The sequence below is a fragment of the Oncorhynchus tshawytscha genome, unplaced genomic scaffold (genome assembly GCF_018296145.1).
Source record: "Oncorhynchus tshawytscha isolate Ot180627B unplaced genomic scaffold, Otsh_v2.0 Un_contig_1839_pilon_pilon, whole genome shotgun sequence".
Lineage (NCBI taxonomy): Eukaryota > Metazoa > Chordata > Actinopteri > Salmoniformes > Salmonidae > Oncorhynchus > Oncorhynchus tshawytscha.
In genome coordinates, this window is record NW_024609470.1 from 37501 (window position 1) to 56121 (window position 18621).

Consider the following 18621-nt stretch of genomic DNA (forward strand, 5'->3'; position numbering starts at 1 on the left):
ACCAACCAAACAGGCAACCAGTAAACCAATCAACTAATAAATCAATCGATCAGGTGATCAATAAGCCAACCTTTCAACCCACCAACCAACCAAACAGGCGACCAGTAAACCAATCGCCCAATTAACTTTCTAATCAGGTGATCAATAACCCAACCTTTCAACCCACCAACCAACCAAACAGGCAACCAGTAAACCAATCAACTAATAAATCAATCGATCAGGTGATCAATAAGCCAACCGTTCAACCCACCAACCAACCAAACTGGCGACCAGTAAACCAATCAACTAATAAATCAATCGATCAGGTGATTAATAACCCAACCTTTCAACCCACCAAACAGGCGACCAGTGCCAATTAATTAATAAATCAATCGATCAGGTGATCAATACCTTTCTCCTGCACCAGAACCTCCAGCTCATCCTTGACCCCGGGTGCCAATGCGGCAGGTCGACGTGCAGCGAGTAGTCACAGCAACACTTCCTGTCAGCTGACTCCTGCCAGCGCTCAAACGCTTCCAGCAGGCTGTCACCCGGCTGAGGAGTCACATGGTCAACTGGGGGGTCAGGGGGTCAGGGGTCAGAGGTTAAAGGTTAGAGTTTCAACTTCATCCCAGTGTGCAGCAGGGGGCGCTCATTAGACATAAATATAATGTGGGAATGTGTATTGGCGTGTGTTTGTGTGTGTGTGCGTGTTTATGTGTGTATATGTGTGTGTGTTTGTGTATAAGCGTGTGTGTGTGTGTATGTGTGTGTGTGTGTGTATGTATGTGTGTGTGTGTGTGTGTGTGTGTGTGTGTCTGTGTGTATATGTGTGTGTGTGTGTATATGTGTGTATGTGCGTGTTTGTATGTGTGTATGTGCGTGTTTGTATGTGTGTGTGTATGTGCGTGTTTGTATGCGTGTGCATGTTTGTATGCATGTATGTGTGTATGCTGTTTGGGGTTTTAGGCTGGGTTTCTGTACAGCACTTTGAGATATCAGCTGATGTACGAAGGGCTATATAAATAAATTTGATTTGATTTGATTTGATGTGTGTGTGTGTGTGTGTGTGTGTGTGTGTATATGTGTATGTGCGTGTTTGTATGTGTGTGTGTGTGTGTGTGTGTGTATGTGTGTGTATGTGTGTGTATGGGTGTGTGTGTGTGTGTATGTGTGTATGTATGTGTTTGTTTGTATGTGTGTGTATGTGTGTGTATGGGTGTGTGTGTGTGTGTGTGTATGTGTTTGTTTGTATGTGTGTGTAAGTGCGTGTATGTGTGTGTGTGTGTGTGTGTGTGTGTGTGTGTGTGTGTGTGTGTGTGTGTGTGTGTCCACTCACTGATCATGGTGGTGCCCCCGGCCAGCGCGGCCCTGCTGCCCAGGTAGAAGTCGTCTACAGGTGGACAGCCCAGGTGAGGCTTCATCAGACAGGTGTTCACATCTATACCTCCAGGTATCACCAGACCTCCATTAACCTCCAGCACCCTCACATCATCAGGTACCTCCAGGTTATCACCCACCTGTCTATAGAGGAGGGGGGGGGGGACAGGGTTAGGAGAGATCAGAGGTTTGAGAGGTGGCAGAGGGAGTGAGGAGGGGGAGAGAGAAGAGGGTTAGGAGAGATCAGAGGTTTGAGAGGTGGCAGAGAGAGTGAGGAGGGGGATGGGGGAGGTAAGGGGCAGAGGGAAGAGGGTTAGGAGAGATCAGAGGTTTGAGAGGTGGCAGAGGGAGTGAGGAGGGGGAGAGAGAAGAGGGTTAGGAGAGATCAGAGGTTTGAGAGGTGGCAGAGGGAGTGAGGAGGGGGATGGGGAGGTAAGGGGGCAGAGGGAAGAGGGTTAGGAGAGGTGAGAGGTTTGAGAGGTGGCAGAGGGAGTGAGGAGGGGGATGAGGAGGGAGAGAGAAGGGGGGGTAAGGGGGCAGAGGGAAGAGGGTTAGGAGAGATCAGAGGTTTGAGAGGTGGCAGAGGGAGTGAGGAGGGGGATGGGGGAGGTAAGGGGGCAGAGGGAAGAGGGTTAGGAGAGGTGAGAGGTTTGAGGGGTGGCAAAGGAGTGAGGAGGGGGGGAGAGAGAAGAGGGTTAGGAGAGATGAGGCGTTTAACGGGTGGTAGGGGGAGTGAGGAGTGAGGAGGGGATGGGGGAGGTAAGGGGTAGAGGTGTGGCAGAAGGAGTGAGGAGGGGGATGGGGGAGGTAAGGGGAGAGAGGGAACAGCATTAGGAGAGATGAGAGGTTTGAGGGGTGGCAGAGGGAGTGAGGAGGGGGATGGGGGGGTAAGGGGGCAGAGGGAAGAGGGTTAGGAGAGATCAGAGGTTTGAGAGGTGGCAGAGGGAGTGAGGAGGGGGATGGGGGAGGTAAGGGGGCAGAGGGAAGAGGGTTAGGAGGGAGAGATCAGAGGTTTGAGAGGTGGCAGAGGGAGTGAGGAGGGGGATGGGGGAGGTAAGGGGGCAGAGGGGACAGGGTTAGGAGAGATCAGAGGTTTGAGAGGTGGCAGAGGGAGTGAGGAGGGGGATGGGGGAGGTAAGGGGGTGAGGTGTGGCAGAAGGAGTGAGGAGGGGGATGGGGGAGGTAAGGGGGTGAGGTGTGGCAGAAGGAGTGAGGAGGGGGATGGGGGAGGTAAGGGGGAGAGGTGTGGCAGAAGGAGTGAGGAGGGCGATGGGGGAGGTAAGGGGGGTGAGTGAAGAGAGTTAGGAGAAATGAGAGGAGGAGGCGAGGATAGAGGAAGTGAGGAATCAAGGAAATGTGTTTTGAGATTATCCCATGTACTTACTTTATAAGGCCATCTTCCACATAGACGTCTGCATACTGAGACAGGTCGTCATTCACCACACGACCCCCTTTAATCAGCAACCTCTCACTCTGCACACAGGATGGAGGGAGGGATGGAGAGGGGGGAGGGGGGATGGGGGAGGCAGGGAGAGAGGAGAGAGAGATAGAGAGGAAGAGATACAGAAAAAGAGAGAGAGAGAGAGAGGGGCAGGGGGAGAGAGAGAGAGATAGAGAGGAAAAGAGATAGAGAAAGAGAGAGAGAGGAAGAGAGGAGAGAGCGAGAGAGAGAGAGAGACAGAAAGAGACAGAGTGAGACTGTTTTCAGTCATGATATTAGGAGATATTTGATAATAACTTATTGAAACAACAACTACAAGAACAGATGCTACTAGGAAGGATGTGTTTTCTGTTGAAAAGGACGTCCTGATCTTCTGCCATCTCCCGTCACCAAGGATACACAGCTACAGATAGCGCCCTACCCAGGGAGAAAGATGTTACGTCTCCCTGGCAACCTCGCCGTCTGTCTTCCCCGATGCTGTAGCCTAACGTCTACTGGCTGAAGGGTTACCATGGAGATACGACTGTGTGGAGCATCGCTATGTCTCTCTGCTTGCAACAAAAAAAAATGCACAACCCAGGCTAGGCCTGGTCATCCCTACTGCCTCTGATCTGGAGGACTCACTAAACAGAGAACATCCCTGGTCATCCCTACTGCCTCTGATCTGGAGGACTCACTAAACAGAGAACATCCCTGGTCATCCCTACTGCCTCTGATCTGGAGGACTCACTAAACAGAGAACATCCCTGGTCATCCCTACTGCCTCTGATCTGGAGGACTCACTAAACAGAGAACATCCCTGGTCATCCCTACTGCCTCTGATCTGGAGGACTCACTAAACAGAGAACATACCTGGTCATCTACTGCACAACACAGGCTAGGCCTGGTCCTCCCTACTGCCTCTGATCTGGTGGACTCACTAAACAGAGAACGTCCCTGGTCATCCCTACTGCCTCTGATCTGGTGGACTCACAAAACAGAGAACATCCCTACTGTCTCTGATCTGGAGGACTCACTAAACAGAAATGCTTAGTTTGTAAATGATGATTTCTGAGTGTTGGAGTGTTCACCCTTTACTATCTTTAAATTTAACATGGAAAATAAAATGGTGCCGTCTGGTTGGCTTAATATAAGGAATTTGAAATGATTTATACATTTACTTTTTTACTTAAGTACATTTATGATTTAAAACCAAATGCTATTAGATGTTTACTCAAGTAGAATTTTACTGAGTGACTCAATGACAGGTATGACAATTGGATACTTTATCCACCACTGCCACGATATCCAAACATGACCAAGAATCCTGAAAGCTGTGCATGTATTCTAACAATAGCTTTATTCAATGTTTTACACCATTTAAATAGCTGCATGTTTTCTGACTGAACCAACTAGAATATCCCCAAGACAGATCTCCCTCTCACAAGAAAACCTCAAATCGGTCTTCCCTGTTGCTCTCTCTCTCTCTGTCTCTCTGTCTCTCTCTCTCCCTCTCTCTCTCTAACTCTCCATTTATCTCTCTCTCTCTCTCTCTAACTCTCCATGTATCTCTCTCTCTCTCTCTCTAACTCTCCATTTATCTCTCTCTCTCTCTCTCTAACTCTCCATTTATCTCCCCCTCTCTCTCTCCCTCGCTGTCTCTCTCTCACTCTCCATTTCTGTGTCTCTCTCTCTCCCCCAGAGTCCAGACTATTGTCCTACTCCTTCCAACCTGCAGCACAACATACAACGTCGGATTGTCACTTCGTGTAAATCCCTGACAACAACCCAACCATGTCAGATAGAGACAGGGCAGAGAGCAGACGCATTGACTTGACACGTCGCGGCAGAAATTGTCAAAAATCTGATCTCCGCGATCGGGGTGGTATCATTATGCGTCCTGGCTGGCTGACATGGGGGAGACTGGGCCAGGGCAGACATCTACTCAAACTGCTTGGCAGTCATCCGGCGACACTAAGATTTTAATCCCCGCCAACGGTATCAGGAGCAGGGATTTATCTAGCCGAGGCTGCAGCTTGGTAGCAGCAGCAGTACCGCCCTGTCGCCCTCGACAACCTCAACGTGCCTTTAGTCTGGGCTACAATCACTGTTTTCTCTGTAGAACTGAATATAATAAACAGAAACGATCTCCTTTTTTTAAGCCTATAGTCTACCAAGGAACCTCCAGCGGCGACAAGTTAGACTAAGTATGTGGTGCTGAAATGGACAGCGCCGTTTGTTCGCCTATTGACCGAAAACAATGGCTATTCCGCGCTAGACAGCCAGACAGCCCGTCCGGCTGCCAGCCCCGCCAGGTGGGAGTCTTACCGGAAGGTGTGGGATACCATTCCCCTGGTGGTCAGTACCGGACATGCTCGCTCTCTCTCTCTTTTCCCGCAGCCAGTGTACTCAGAGGCGGAAGGAACGCTGCAGTACCTCCTTTTGTCTTCGCGTGCAGTGCAGTCAGAGCAGCCGCGATGTTCGGTGTGTGTGTGTGTGTGTGTGTATGTGTGACAGAAGCTGGGATTGCTGTCAAAACGGCGCTGTTCAATTCATCACCACACGTAGCCTAATAGCCTACCTGGCCGTCACCGGTTCAGGTGATGTGGGCAGCCTAGAGATATAACTGCGTAGCCTATTTTAGGAACAGCCTAGCTGACGTCACTGCACTGCAGAACAGAGTAAGCTATGGAAATGTAGCATCCACAAGCGATCTGCCCTACTTTTAATCAACATAAACATGGGCGGAAAAAAAAAAATCAGTTTTCACCTACCTTTCCATTCTTCTGACCGGAGTGACACTGCCTCCCTGCCGGGTACTCAATCTCCACACCCGGCCTCACATCCTCTCTCTCCCCGGGTGAGCTGACCTGAGAACCGACAGCCCGGACCTCACTTGCCGTCTCAGGAACGTCGTCATCGGTGTGGTCGAGGAGCCTGTCTCGGCTGACGCTCCTGGGAGTCCTGGTTCCTCTCCTTCCCGCGGCAAAGTTATCACAGTCTACAGTCTTGCTGTCGTAGGCGCCATCCGCCGAGGAAAACATCCCGTAGGATTTCCGTTGGTTCGGCCCGGTTGTAATCGTTCCTGCCAGGTAGACCGGCAGCTCGTTCTCCCGGTTCCACTGCCTCCTGCAGTCAGACATGATAACGACCGTATCTGTAGCCTTTCTACTCACATTAATAACAACAACTGCTGATGTAAAAAGGTTTGGGATGTGATCGGTTAAATGGGACAGTCTTTTTACTCCGTTATCGACGGTCTCGCGCTGCAAAGCACCTGTGTTTCGGTGCGACGTGAACTTTGATGCGTGTCTCGAGGAGAGGACGATTATGATGATGATGATGATGTAGTGCTCTAGTTTCTATCGGAGCCAGGGGGGCAGAGAGAGAGAGGGGGGGAGAAAGACGGGGGAGAGAGAGATGTAGAGAGAATGAGTTCTGCAGACAACCCCACCTCCTTCTCTCCTCTCTCCCTCTCTCTTTCTCCCTCTCTGTATCTCTCTTTCTCCCTGAATCTCCCCCTCCTTCCCCCTTCTCTCTTCCATTCTCTTTACCCCCCTTTGTCCCCCTCCCTCTATCAAACCCTCTCAGTCTCTCTTTCTCCCTGAATCTCCCCCTCCTTCCCCCTCTCACCCCTCTCTCTAATAGAATGGTTGTTGATAGGCTGACATCAAAACATCCAGGGATTAACTAGTGACCCACATCTGGAATGGACAAAACAGATTTCTAAACACTCTGTCTTGTGCCTGTGTGTGTGTGTGTGTGTTTACATTTAATGTATTCTATTTACAGGTTCATGTGTTCTATTTACATGTTGTGTGTCTTTATTAGGGATCCCAATTTGCTGCTGCCAAGACAGGAATTTGTATTTGTGTGTCTTTATTAGGGTAGCTGCTGCCAAGGCAGGAATTTGTATTTGTGTGTATTTATTAGGGATCCCAATTAGCTGCTGCCAAGGCAGGAATTTGTATTTGTGTGTATTTATTAGGGATCCCATTAGCTGCTGCCAAGGCAGGAATTTGTATTTGTGTGTCTTTATTAGGGATCCCAATTAGCTGCTGCCAAGGCAGGAATTTGTATTTGTGTGTATTTATTAGGGATCCTATTTAGCTGCTGCCAAGGCAGGAATTTGTATTTGTGTGTCTTTATTAGGGATCCCAATTTAGCTGCTGCCAAGGCAGGAATTTGTATTTGTGTGTCTTTATTAGGGATCCCAATTAGCTGCTGCCAAGACAGGAATTTGTATTTGTGTGTCTTTATTAGGGATCCCATTAGCTGCTGCCAAGGCAGGAATTTGTATTTGTGTGTATTTATTAGGGATCCCAATTAGCTGCTGCCAAGACAGGAATTTGTGTGTTTCATCTGCAGTTAAAACCGAAGAAAAACATCTATCTGGTAAAGTCCACTAAACATACAGTCTACAGAAGGTCTATACCCCCTGGGATTTATTCACAATTAATTGTGTTACAAAGTAGGATATAAACACTTACTTATAACACTTATTTAATTGTAATATTTTTGTCAACGGTCTATACAAAATACTTTGTAACGTCAAAGAGGAAGAAAAATTCAACAAAAACAAATTGAAAGATGGACGACAATAAAACGCTAATATACCTTGATTAGATAAATGCACTCTTAGTAAACAGGGTTCAAAAGGGTTCCCATAGGAGACGTCACGAACGTCGTCAGGGAAACGACATTAACTAAAGAAGAATGTATTCTAACCACGCTGCGCTTTGGTCTACTCCATACGACGCTCGTGACAAAGGGTTCCCATAGGAGACGTCACGACCGTCGTCAGGGAAACGACATTAACTAAAGAAGAATGTATTCTAACCACGCTGCGCTTTGGTCTACTCCATACGACGCTCGTGACAAAGGGTTCCCATAGGAGTTGTCACGACCGTCGTCAGGGAAACGACCGGACCAAGGTGCAGCATGATGAGCGTACATTTCTTTTTATTTTGAATGTCGCCAACAAAAACAAGAAACGACAACGACGGTGACGCTTACTAGGGCTATACAGGCCACTAACAAAGTCAACTACCCACAACTACGGTGGAAAAACAGGCTGCCTAAGTATGATTCCCAATCAGAGACAACGATAGACAGCTGTGCCTGATTGAGAACCATACCAAAACATAGAAACAGAAAACATAGAAACAGAAACTAGAATGCCCACCCTAGTCACACCCTGGCCTATCCAAATAGAGAAATAAAACGTCTCTGTAAGGTCAAGGCATGACAGTAGAACCCTTTTTGGTTCCATGTAGAACCCTCTATAGAAAGGGTTCTAAATGGAATCAAAAATGGTTATAAATAGACCATCCTGTCTGGGTTGGCGCCCCCCCTTGGGTTGTGCCATGACGGAGATCTTTGTTGGCTATACTCAGCCTTGTCTCAGTATGGTAAGTTGGTGGTTGAAGATATCCCTCTAGTGGTGGTGTGGGGGCTGTGCTTTGGCAAAGTGGGTGGGGTTATATCCTTCCTGTTTGGCCCTGTCTGGGGGTGTCCTCGGATGGGGCCACAGTGTCTCCTGACCCCTCCTGTCTCAGCCTCCAGTATTTATGCTGTAGTAGTTCATGTGTCGGGGGGCTAGGGTCAGTTTGTTATATCTGGAGTACCTCTCCTGCCCTATTCGGTGTCCTGTGTGAATCTAAGTGTGCGTTCTCTAATTCTCTCTCTCTCTCTCAGAGGACCTGAGCCCTAGGACCATGCCCCAGGACTACCTGACATGATGACTCCTTGCTGTCCCCAGTCCACCTGACCGTGCTGCTGCTCCAGTTTCAACTGTTCTGCCTTATTATTATTCGACCATGCTGGTCATTTATGAACATTTGAACATCATGGCCATGTTCTGTTATAATCTCCACCCGGCACAGCCAGAAGAGGACTGGCCACCCCACATAGCCTGGTTCCTCTCTAGGTTTCTTCCTAGGTTTTGGCCTTTCTAGGGAGTTTTTCCTAGCCACCGTGCTTCTACACCTGCATTGCTTGCTGTTTGGGGTTTTAGGCTGGGTTTCTGTACAGCACTTTGAGATATCAGCTGATGTACGAAGGGCTATATAAATACATTTGATTTGATTTGATTTGAACCAAAAAGGGTTATTCAAAAGGTTCTCCTGTGGAGGACAACCTGAGGAGGAGAGCCCTTAATTAAAGGTTCTAGATAGCAATATTTTTGTTTTACCCTGAGTCAATACATGTTAGAAAGCCATTACAGCTGGGAGTCACCTTGGTAAGTCTCAGCCATTACTGGGAGCTGGGAGTCTTCTTGGGTAAGTCTCTAGCATCAAGAGTCTTCTTGGGTAAGTCTCTAAGAGTCATTACAGCTGGGAGTCTTCTTGGGTAAGTCTCTAAGCATCATTACAGCTGGGAGTCTTCTAGGGTAAGTCTCTAAGAGTCATTACAGCTGGGAGTCTTCTTGGGTAAGTCTCTAAGCATCATTACAGCTGGGAGTCTTCTTGGGTAAGTCTCTAAGAGTCATTACAGCTGGGAGTCTTCTTGGGTAAGTCTCTAAGAGTCATTAGGAGTCTTCTAGCAGTCATTAAGTCTCTAAGAGTCATTACAGCTGGGAGTCTTCTTGGGTACGTCTCTAAGAGTCATTACAGCTGGGAGTCTTCTTGGGTAAGTCTCTAAAGTCATTACAGCTGGGAGTCTTCTGGGTAAGTCTCTAAGAGTCATTACAGCTGGGAGTCTCTAAGAGTCATTACAGCTGGGAGTCTTCTTGGGTAAGTCTCTAAGTCTCAGCATCATTACAGCTGGGAGTCTTCTTGGGTAAGTCTCTAAGAGTCATTACAGCTGGGAGTCTTCTTGGGTAAGTCTCTAAGAGTCATTACAGCTGGGAGTCTCATAAGAGCTTTGCATAACTGTACAGTCGTGGCCAAACGTCTCATTTTGAGAATGTAGGAGATATATTTGTCTATTTTTCTTTTCAAAATTCTTCAAGTTCTGTCAAGATGCTGGGGGATCATGGCTAAACAGCACATGTCAAGTCTTGCCATAGATTTTCAAGCATATTTAAGTCAAAACGGTAACTTGGCCACTCAGGAACACTTGGCCTTGTGTTGTATGTGATTGTCCTGCTGAAAGGTGAATTCCTCTCCCAGTGTCTGGTGTAAAGCAAACTGAAGCAGGTTTTCCTCTAGGATTTTGCCTGTGCTTAGCTCAAACCTGTTTCTTTTTATCCTGAAAAACTCCCCAGTATTTTCTGATGACAAGCATACCCATACCATGATGCAGCCACCACCATGCTTGAAAATAAGGAGGCAGTTACTCAGTGATGTGTTGTGTTTCACTCTGTCATCCTCAGTTTTTTCCCATCACAGACATTGAACTCTGTAACTGTTTTAAAAATCACCAATGGTGTCATGGATTCTTCCGGAACTGTCATTACGCACACCTGGTCCCTATTCCCATTGATTAGTAATTGTATAAGTGTGCCCTTTTGTTTACCGTTGTCCTGTCGATTATTGTTTCAATGTCCGTTGGTTCGTGTGAGTATCTGTGCTATGTTGTTTTGGGCTTTTGTGCCACGTATATATTGATTACGGGTCTCGTCCTGTGTGTGTGTTAATCATTGTGTTGTTTATTCGAGGTACTCCTCGCTCTTTTGTTTACCGTTGTCCTGTCGATTATTGTTACAATGTCCGTTGACAAATGGCCTCATGGTGACGTCCCCGAGCAGTTTCCTTCCTGTCCTGCAGCTCGGTTCAGAAGAACGACTGGGTGGGTTTAAACACAACATCCGCAGCATCATTATTATACTCCTTCTTAGCGAGGCATTGGAAAACCTCCCTGGTCTTTGTGGTTGAATCTTCGTTTGAAATTCACTGCTTGACTGAGGGACCTTACAGATAATTCTATGTGTTGGGTACAGAAATGAGGTAGCCATTTTAAAAAAAGAATGTAAATTACCCAGTTACGAATGTGAGCCCTCTACCTCGTCTCCTCCCTCATCTGATGATTAGGCTGCCTACACTCATTGAGAGTGGGCTCCTGAGTCCTTCTGTGGTTGGCAGATGCAGTAAAACATGTGTTTGTATATGTGTGTGTGTGTGTGTATATATATATATATATATATATATATATATATATATATACTACATACATAATATATACTGTATATATTTTATTTTGCAAAGCTGTCATCAAGGCAAAGGTTGGCTATTTGAAGAATCTCAAATAAAATATATTTTGATTTAACACTTTTTTGGTTACTACATGATTCCATATGTGTTATTTCATAGTTGTGATGTCTTCACTATTATTCTACAATGTAGAAAATAGTAAAATTAAAGAAAAACCTTAATGAGTAGGTGTTATAACTTCTGACCGGTAGTGTATATATGCTACATGCATAATAAATACTGTATATATTTCATTTATATTTTTGCTGTCCTTTGGACGTCCCACAGGCCTTCGGGGCCCAGGGGCTTCAGCCCCAGTAAGCCCCTACATTATACCGGCCCTGAATTGTGGTGAGTACATGCGGGCGTCATCTTTATGCCCCTTGGCCAATGGATGCACGTCAAGACTCAACTGTCGGAGCTCCCATCTCTTCTTTCGCGACGTAGGCTGTTGAGAGTGACATGGATCCGCTGCGAAGACTTCTATCCAAACTTTCGACCTGAGAAGAAGCTTACTTCATTTTATGTCTTGAGTAAAACTGTTCGTTCGGACCATGAGTAAGTCACTTTTCTTTTGGGCTACTTGTTTCAAAACAAGCTTAATTTAGGTGGCATGAGCTGACAAGATGTACCGGTTGCGCGTTGCGCTATTCCAGATTGACAGAAAATGAGGCAGGTTGTAATAACGCAACAGGCGTTTTTATTTTCTTTCGTATGTTTGCAATAGAATACCAATCTAAAAACACACGTAGTCAACTTCAAAAAATAATTCCATTCAACATTCCAAGTAGCCTAAACGTTTTGTTTTAGTTAGGCTATGTGGAACGTTTTCCATTGCGGTAGCCTACTGCTTTGCATTGAATAGGTGTATATAGGATATGTTATTCTGTGTCAATCCAGGATTTGTAGAGCAGCTGTTTTGACAATTAGATCATTTATTTCGTAACGGTTTATTTTTAAAACCTCAAAGTTAACATAATCTAAACTGGGGATAGTTTGGGGGCCTGTATGTGTGTCACTGCAACTCCTCTCACAGGGAGGAGGGGGGCATATTTTAGGCAAGGGTTGGTCCACTGGCCCAGGGTGGGTAGGGTGGGTTGGGCCACTGGCCCAGGGTGGGTAGGGTGGGTTAGTCCACTGGCAAGGGTTGGGCAAGGGTTGGCCCACTGGCCCAGGGTGGGTAGGGTAGGTTAGTCCACTGGCCCAGGGTGGGTTAGTCCACTGGCCCAGGGTGGGCAGGGTGGGTTGGTCCACTGGCCCAGGGTGGGTAGGGTAGGTTAGTCCACTGGCCCAGGGTGGGTTAGTCCACTGGCCCAGGGTGGGCAGGGTGGGTTAGTCCACTGGCCCAGGGTGGGTTGGCTCACTGGCCCAGGGTGGGTTGGCTCACTGGCCCAGGGTGGGTTAGTCCACTGGCCCAGGGTGGGTAGGGTGGGTTAGTCCACTGGCCCAGGGTGGGTAGGATGGGTTGGCTCACTGGCCCAGGGTGGGTTGGCTCACTGGCCCAGGGTGGGTTGGCTCACTGGCCCAGGGTGGGTTAGTCCACTGGCCCAGGGTGGGTAGGGTGGGTTAGTCCACTGGCCCAGGGTGGGTAGGGTGGGTTGGCTCACTGGCCCAGGGTGGGTAGGGTTAGTCCACTGGCCCAGGGTGGGTAGGGTGGGTTAGTCCACTGGCCCAGGGTGGGCAGGGTGGGTTGGTCCACTGGCCCAGGGTGGGCAGGGTGGGTTAGTCCACTGGCCCAGGGTGGGTTGGCTCACTGGCCCAGGGTGGGTTAGTCCACTGGCCCAGGGTGGGCAGGGTGGGTTAATCCACTGGCCCAGGGTGGGCAGGGTGGGTTAGTCCACTGGCCCAGGGTGGGTAGGGTGGGTTAGTCCACTGGCCCAGGGTGGGCAGGGTGGGTTAGTCCACTGGCCCAGGGTGGGCAGGGTGGGTTGGCTCACTGGCCCAGGGTGGGTTAGTCCACTGGGTGCGGGCTGGTAAATGTAAGGCCTAGCTTCCTTCCTGTTATTGGTGCAGAGTTCCCAGTGTTTGAAGAGGACATAAGAGACTTTATTAGATGATCAGATATCTAAGACAGTGGTTCTCAAACCTCTCCTGGACCCCAGACATTTCCCCATGTAGTTGTAGCCCTGAACTAGACCAAGACATTGTCAGGTTCACCTGTTCATTTGGGAAAGGGACGTTCTCTCTGTCTTTTCTAGACTCTCCGTTAGTCACCCCCTCCACTAATATTGTTGGGGGCGAGCACCAGTTTATGCATTTTAGTAGTCCTGAACCAGCTCAAAATCCATCTAGTCAAGGGTTTGGTAATTAGTGGACTAGTTGAATCAGGTGTGCTATTTCTGGAACAGTTAGAAAATTCCAGGTAGGATATACTAGCCAGCTTCAGTTAGCCAGCTTCAGTTAGCCAGCTAAATCTAGTCAGGTTTTAATAAAGCTAGCCAGCTTCACTTAGCCAGCTAGCTCTAGTCAGGGTTTAATGAAGCTAGCCAGCTTCAGTTAGCCAGCTAGATCTAGTCAGGGTTTAATAAAGCTAGCCAGCTTCAGTTAGCCAGCTAGATCTACTCAGGGTTTAATAAAGCTAGCCAGCTTCAATTAGCCAGCTAGATCTACTCAGGGTTTAATAAAGCTAGCCAGCTTCAGTTAGCCAGCTTCAGTTAGCCAGCTAGATCTAGTCAGGGTTTAATAAAGCTAGCCAGCTTCAGTTAGCCAGCTAGATCTAGTCAGGGTTTAATAAAGCTAGCCAGCTTCAGTTAGCCAGCTAGATCTAGTCAGGGTTTAATGAAGCTAGCCAGCTTCAGTTAGCCAGCTAGATCTACTCAGGGTTTAATAAAGCTAGCCAGCTTCAATTAGCCATCTTCTGTTAGCCAGCTATATCTACTCAGGGTTTAATAAAGCTAGCCAGCTTTAGTTAGCCAGATTCAGTTAGCCAGCTGCAGTTAGCTAGCTATATCTACTCAGGGTTTAATAAAGCTAGCCATCTTTAGTTAGCCAGATTCAGTTAGCCAGCTGCAGTTAGCCAGCTAGATCTACTCAGGGGGTTATAAATCTAGCCAGCTGCAGTTAGCCAGCTAGATCTACTCAGGGCTTTATCAAGATAGCCAGCTTCAGTTAGCCAACTTCAGTTAGCCAGCTACATCTAATCAGGGGGTTTATAAATCTAGCCAGCTTCAGTTAACCAGCTACATCTAATCAGGGGGTTTATAAATCTAGCCAGCTTCAGTTAACCAGCTAGATCTACTCAGGGTTTAATAAAGCTAGCCAGCTTCAGTTAGCTACACATTGACATGATTCGTTGACAGTAGGTGAGGGGGCGGGAGGTCCTTTATAAACACAAACTCACTTCCTTGACAACTTCCTTCACAACAGCTCTGCTCAACAGCTCTGCTCTGGTCCACTAAACACTAGAAGTATGAATGCCCTGACTTCTGCAGAGGCCGCATCTACTTTCTATTCAAACTTAGTAACTGTCTACAACAACAAAAAATCACTGGACGAGTTAATGATTTATTTTGTAGACGTTTACTAAGTTTACATAGAAAGTAGATGTGACAATTGCCTGCCACCGTGTGTTTCCATTGATTTATCTTGTGTCGATTAAAAACAGCTGGACGTAATGACGTACAGCAGGTCTACTGTCGTCTTTAGTAGAGTTGGGAGTTAGTTGGTGACCGGAGTACTTGAATGTCGGAAGAGAGCCATAGGAAATCCCCGATGTCCTGCGCTGGCAGGTGAGTTAGCCGATTCATTGTTTGCGGCAGCAGCTGTAGCCTAATCCGATTGCTAGAATGTTACTTGTGTAGACTATAGTTTGATTTAACTCTTCTGCTAGCTGTTTGAGAAACTAACTGTCGGTTTGTCTTCTAGCATACTGGTGGACAGTCATTGTTAAGGCAGAATCAACACTTGTTGTCTCTCATGATGTGTATGCGATGTTTCCAAAGATAAAATTCCCATCCCATTTCCATATTCTATATGTGATGATATCAGATCTACCTCATGGAGGGTAAAAGAGTAGCTGCATTAGAATGACGAATGCATGATACAGATGCCATAACTTAATTTGAGCCAGTTTCACACAGCAGGCAAATAATCCTGCAGCAACAGGAAGATGTGATGTGTTTTGTGGATTATAATTAATGGGCGTTTTTATATTAGATTTTTTTTTTTTTAGTAATGATCATGTTTCATCGCTGCAACTCCCCAACGGGCTTGGGAGAGGCAAAGTTCAAGACATGCCTCCTCCGAAACATGACCCGCCAAGTCACACTGCTTCTTAACACACTGCTCGCGTAACCCGGAAGCCAGCCGCACCAATGTGTTTGTGGATACACCGTTCGACTGACCACTGGGGTCAGCTTGCAGGCCCTCGGCCCGCCACAAGGAGTCGCTAGAGCTCAATGAGCCAAGGAAAAGCTCCCCGGGCCAAAAACCCCTCCGCTAAATTTTAAGTGGAAATTACAACCTTTAGAAGTCTTTTTAAACCTCGAAAACACTACATGTTTGCATTGCTATGCAGGAAAATTCCTGAAACAACAGGATGATCAAATTAAGATAAGGCATCTGTAGCACAGCAGGAAGATTTTGAACTTTACTTTCCTTTCCATATCCTGTAATGACTACAACATCATCTGTCTCGTGCCCTGTATTGACTACAAAGCCATCTGCCCATGTCCTGTAATGACTACAACATCATCTGTCCTGTAATGACTACAACATCATCTGTCTATGTCCTGTAATGACTACAACACCATCTGCCCATGTCCTGTAATGACTACAACATCATCTGTCCTGTAATGACTACAACATCATCTGTCTATGTCCTGTAATGACTACAACACCATCTGCCCATGTCCTGTAATGACTACAACACCATCTGCCCATGTCCTGTAATGACTACAACACCATCTGCCCATGTCATGTAATGACTACAGCCTCATCTTAACATCTCTTATTTTCTCTTGTCATTACAGGTGAGATGGACGTGGATCTCCCCCCTCCTCCCACCCCACTCCCCCCTTCCACCCCCCTCATCCCACCGGGGTCTCCCTCTACCCTGGACAATGTCTCACCAACATCCCCTAACCCACTCCCCCTGCCTCCCAACCCTCCCTCACCCCGACTCACTCAGACTCCCCAAATTCATCCCATTGTCAGCCTCTCGTCCTCCTCCTCCCACTTCCTCTCCTTCTTCTCCTCTCCCCATCACCCCAAAATCATCCGTTCATTCACCCACTGCCACCACCTCCACCCCATCTCCCTCTACCTCTACCCCATCCACCTCTCCTGCCCCCCGCCGTTGGGGCTTTGCGGACCCCTCCACCTCTCTAGCCTCCTCGTCCTCTCCTGCCCCCCGCCGTTGGGGCTTTGCGGACCCCTCCACCTCTCTAGCCTCCTCGTCCTCTCCTGCCCCCCGACGTCGGGGCTTTGCTGATCTGGCTAAACGTGTGTTGATGCAGGAACGACTGAAGAAAGCTGAGCTGGAGGAGGCTGAAGCGGGTGAGGAAGGTAAGGAAGGAAGGAAGGAGGGGGGAGAGAGAGAGACAGAGGGGGGGGGGAAGGAAGGAAGGAAGGAGGAGAGAGAGAGAGGGGAGGAAGGAAGGAAGGAAGGAAGAGAGAGAGAGAGGGGGAGGAGAGAGAGAGAGAGAGAGAGAGAGAGAGTATGAAGGAGGGAGAGAAGGAAGGTATGAAGGAGGGAGAGAGAGAAGGTATGAAGGAGGGAGAGAGAGAGAGGCACAGAGGGGGGGAGGAAGGAAGGTAGGAAAGAGGTAGAGAGAGACAGAGGGGGGAGGAAGGAAGGTATGAAGGAGGAGAGAGAGAGAGAGACAGACAGAGGGGTAGGAAGGAAGGAAGGAAGGAGGGGGAGAGAGAGAGAGACAGACAGACAGACAGACAGACAGAGGGGGAGGAAGGAAGGTAGGAAGGAGGTGGAGAGAGAGAGACAGACAGACAGAGGGGGAGGAAGGAAGGAGGGGAGAGAGAGAGAGACAGAGGGGGAGGAAGGAAGGAAGGAAGGAAGGAAGGAGGGAGAGAGAGAGACAGACAAACAGACAGACAGACAGAGGGGGAGGAAGAAAGGTAGGAAGGAGGGGAGAGAGAGAGACAGACAGACAGAGGGGGAGGAAGGAAGGAGGGAGAGAGAGACAGACAGACAGACAGACAGAGGGGGAGGAAGGAAGGTAGGAAGGAGGTGGAGAGAGAGAGACAGACAGAGGGGGAGAAAGGAAGGTAGGAAGGAGGGACAGACAGACAGACAGACAGACAGACAGACAGACAGGGGGGGAGGTAGGAAGTTAGGAAGGAGGGGAGAGAGAGACAGACAGAGGGGGAGGAAGGAAGGAAGGAGGGAGAGAGAGAGACAGACAGAGGGGGAGAAAGGAAGGTAGGAAGGAGGGAGAGACAGACAGACAGAGGGGGGAGGTAGGAAGTATCCTGTCGTTCAGACTTGGACATAGAGCTAGCTATGAAAGCTATGAAAGCTATGAAGCTAGCTAAGTCTCTGAAATCATCCATCGTGGGTCTATCTACCAAACAGCATGCATGATGGGAGTTTATGTCAAATTGAGAGCTGTCCTCCACCCTGATTGGCTGTTGCCTCGCTGAAATTTACAAAAATGCTCAACTCTGCTCGCAAGTTCTCCGTTAAGTCGCTGTGTGTCTCCTAGTGTCTCATCCTTCCATTGGAAATGATTGGTTGCAGGTAGTCTGGGAGGAAGTCACCATAGGTATTGAGATGCAGCCGAGGGGAGGAGGGGAGGAAGCTTAGCGGTTAACCAAAAGGTTGCTGGTTCAATTCCCTCGAGCCGACTAGGTGAAAAATTGTCCAATGTGCCCTTGAGCAAGGCACTTAAACCTAATTGCTCCTGTAATTGCTCTTGATTACAGATTAAATGACTCAAATCTGACATTTAATAGGTAGAGGTTATTGAGATGCAGCCGAGAGGAGGAAGCCACTAGAGGGAGAGGAGGAAGCCACTAGAGGTTATTGGAGATGCAGCCGAGAGGACTGAGATGCAGTCGAGAGGAGGAAGCCACTAGAGGTTATTGGAGATGCAGCCGAGAGAGGACTAGAGGTTATTGAGAAGCCACTAGAGATTACTGAGATGCAGCCGAGAGGACGAAGCCACTAGAGGTTATTGGAGATGCAGCCGAGAGGAGGAAGCCACTAGAGGTTATTGGAGATGCAGCCGAGAGGAGGAAGCCACTAGAGGTTATTGGAGATGCAGCCCGCTGTCTCCTTGGCCAGGTCTGATTGATGTCTGAGCAGGGGGAAACACCCTGGGTGACGTGGGGACATGTTTTCTCTCCCAGGTCCTTAAAGATAGTCCCCTGACCCACACATCGTTATTTAAGCCTGGCTTAAACCGCGTGACGTTCAGAAACTGTTATGACATGTTACGTCAAACTACGTCATGGGTATGACAATCTTATGTAGGCTGTATATATGGTGTATATATATATGGTGTAGTGACGTGATGAATGAAGGTGTTTCAAAGCTAAAGGCAGGAAGGTGCGTGGCAACATTCTTACAGGTGAAGACAAGTGTGTTATATATACAGCTGGGTGGGAGTGATAGTGGCACTACGAAGTCCACTTGTGTATTGTACTGAACGACGTGGGCGTGAAAGTGAACCAGGGGCCGTTGATGTGAAAGACAAAACACCCTACGCATCTCGTCCGTGAGGGTTAACCCACTCGGTTGGAATTGTAATG

General features: G+C 48.1%; 2 protein-coding genes across 2 annotated transcripts in view; one reads left to right on the plus strand and one right to left on the minus strand.

Moving 5' to 3' along the window:
• LOC121844931 (dihydropyrimidinase-related protein 1-like) overlaps positions 1-6179 on the minus strand; it is a 25809-nt gene extending 19630 nt beyond the window's left edge. Inside the window, 5 exon segments of the mRNA XM_042315460.1 lie at positions 391-432; positions 435-554; positions 1319-1503; positions 2744-2832; positions 5554-6179. Coding sequence (XP_042171394.1) covers positions 391-432; positions 435-554; positions 1319-1503; positions 2744-2832; positions 5554-5922 — 805 coding nt within the window. The 5' untranslated portion in view covers positions 5923-6179.
• A 5113-nt stretch (positions 6180-11292) lies between these two features.
• The window catches only part of LOC112241557 (wolframin-like), a 34843-nt gene continuing 27514 nt past the window's right edge, over positions 11293-18621 (plus strand). The window contains exons 1-3 of the mRNA XM_042315461.1: positions 11293-11469; positions 14516-14639; positions 15882-16416. Coding sequence (XP_042171395.1) covers positions 15972-16416 — 445 coding nt within the window. The 5' untranslated portion in view covers positions 11293-11469; positions 14516-14639; positions 15882-15971. The remainder of the gene's footprint in view (positions 11470-14515; positions 14640-15881; positions 16417-18621) is intronic.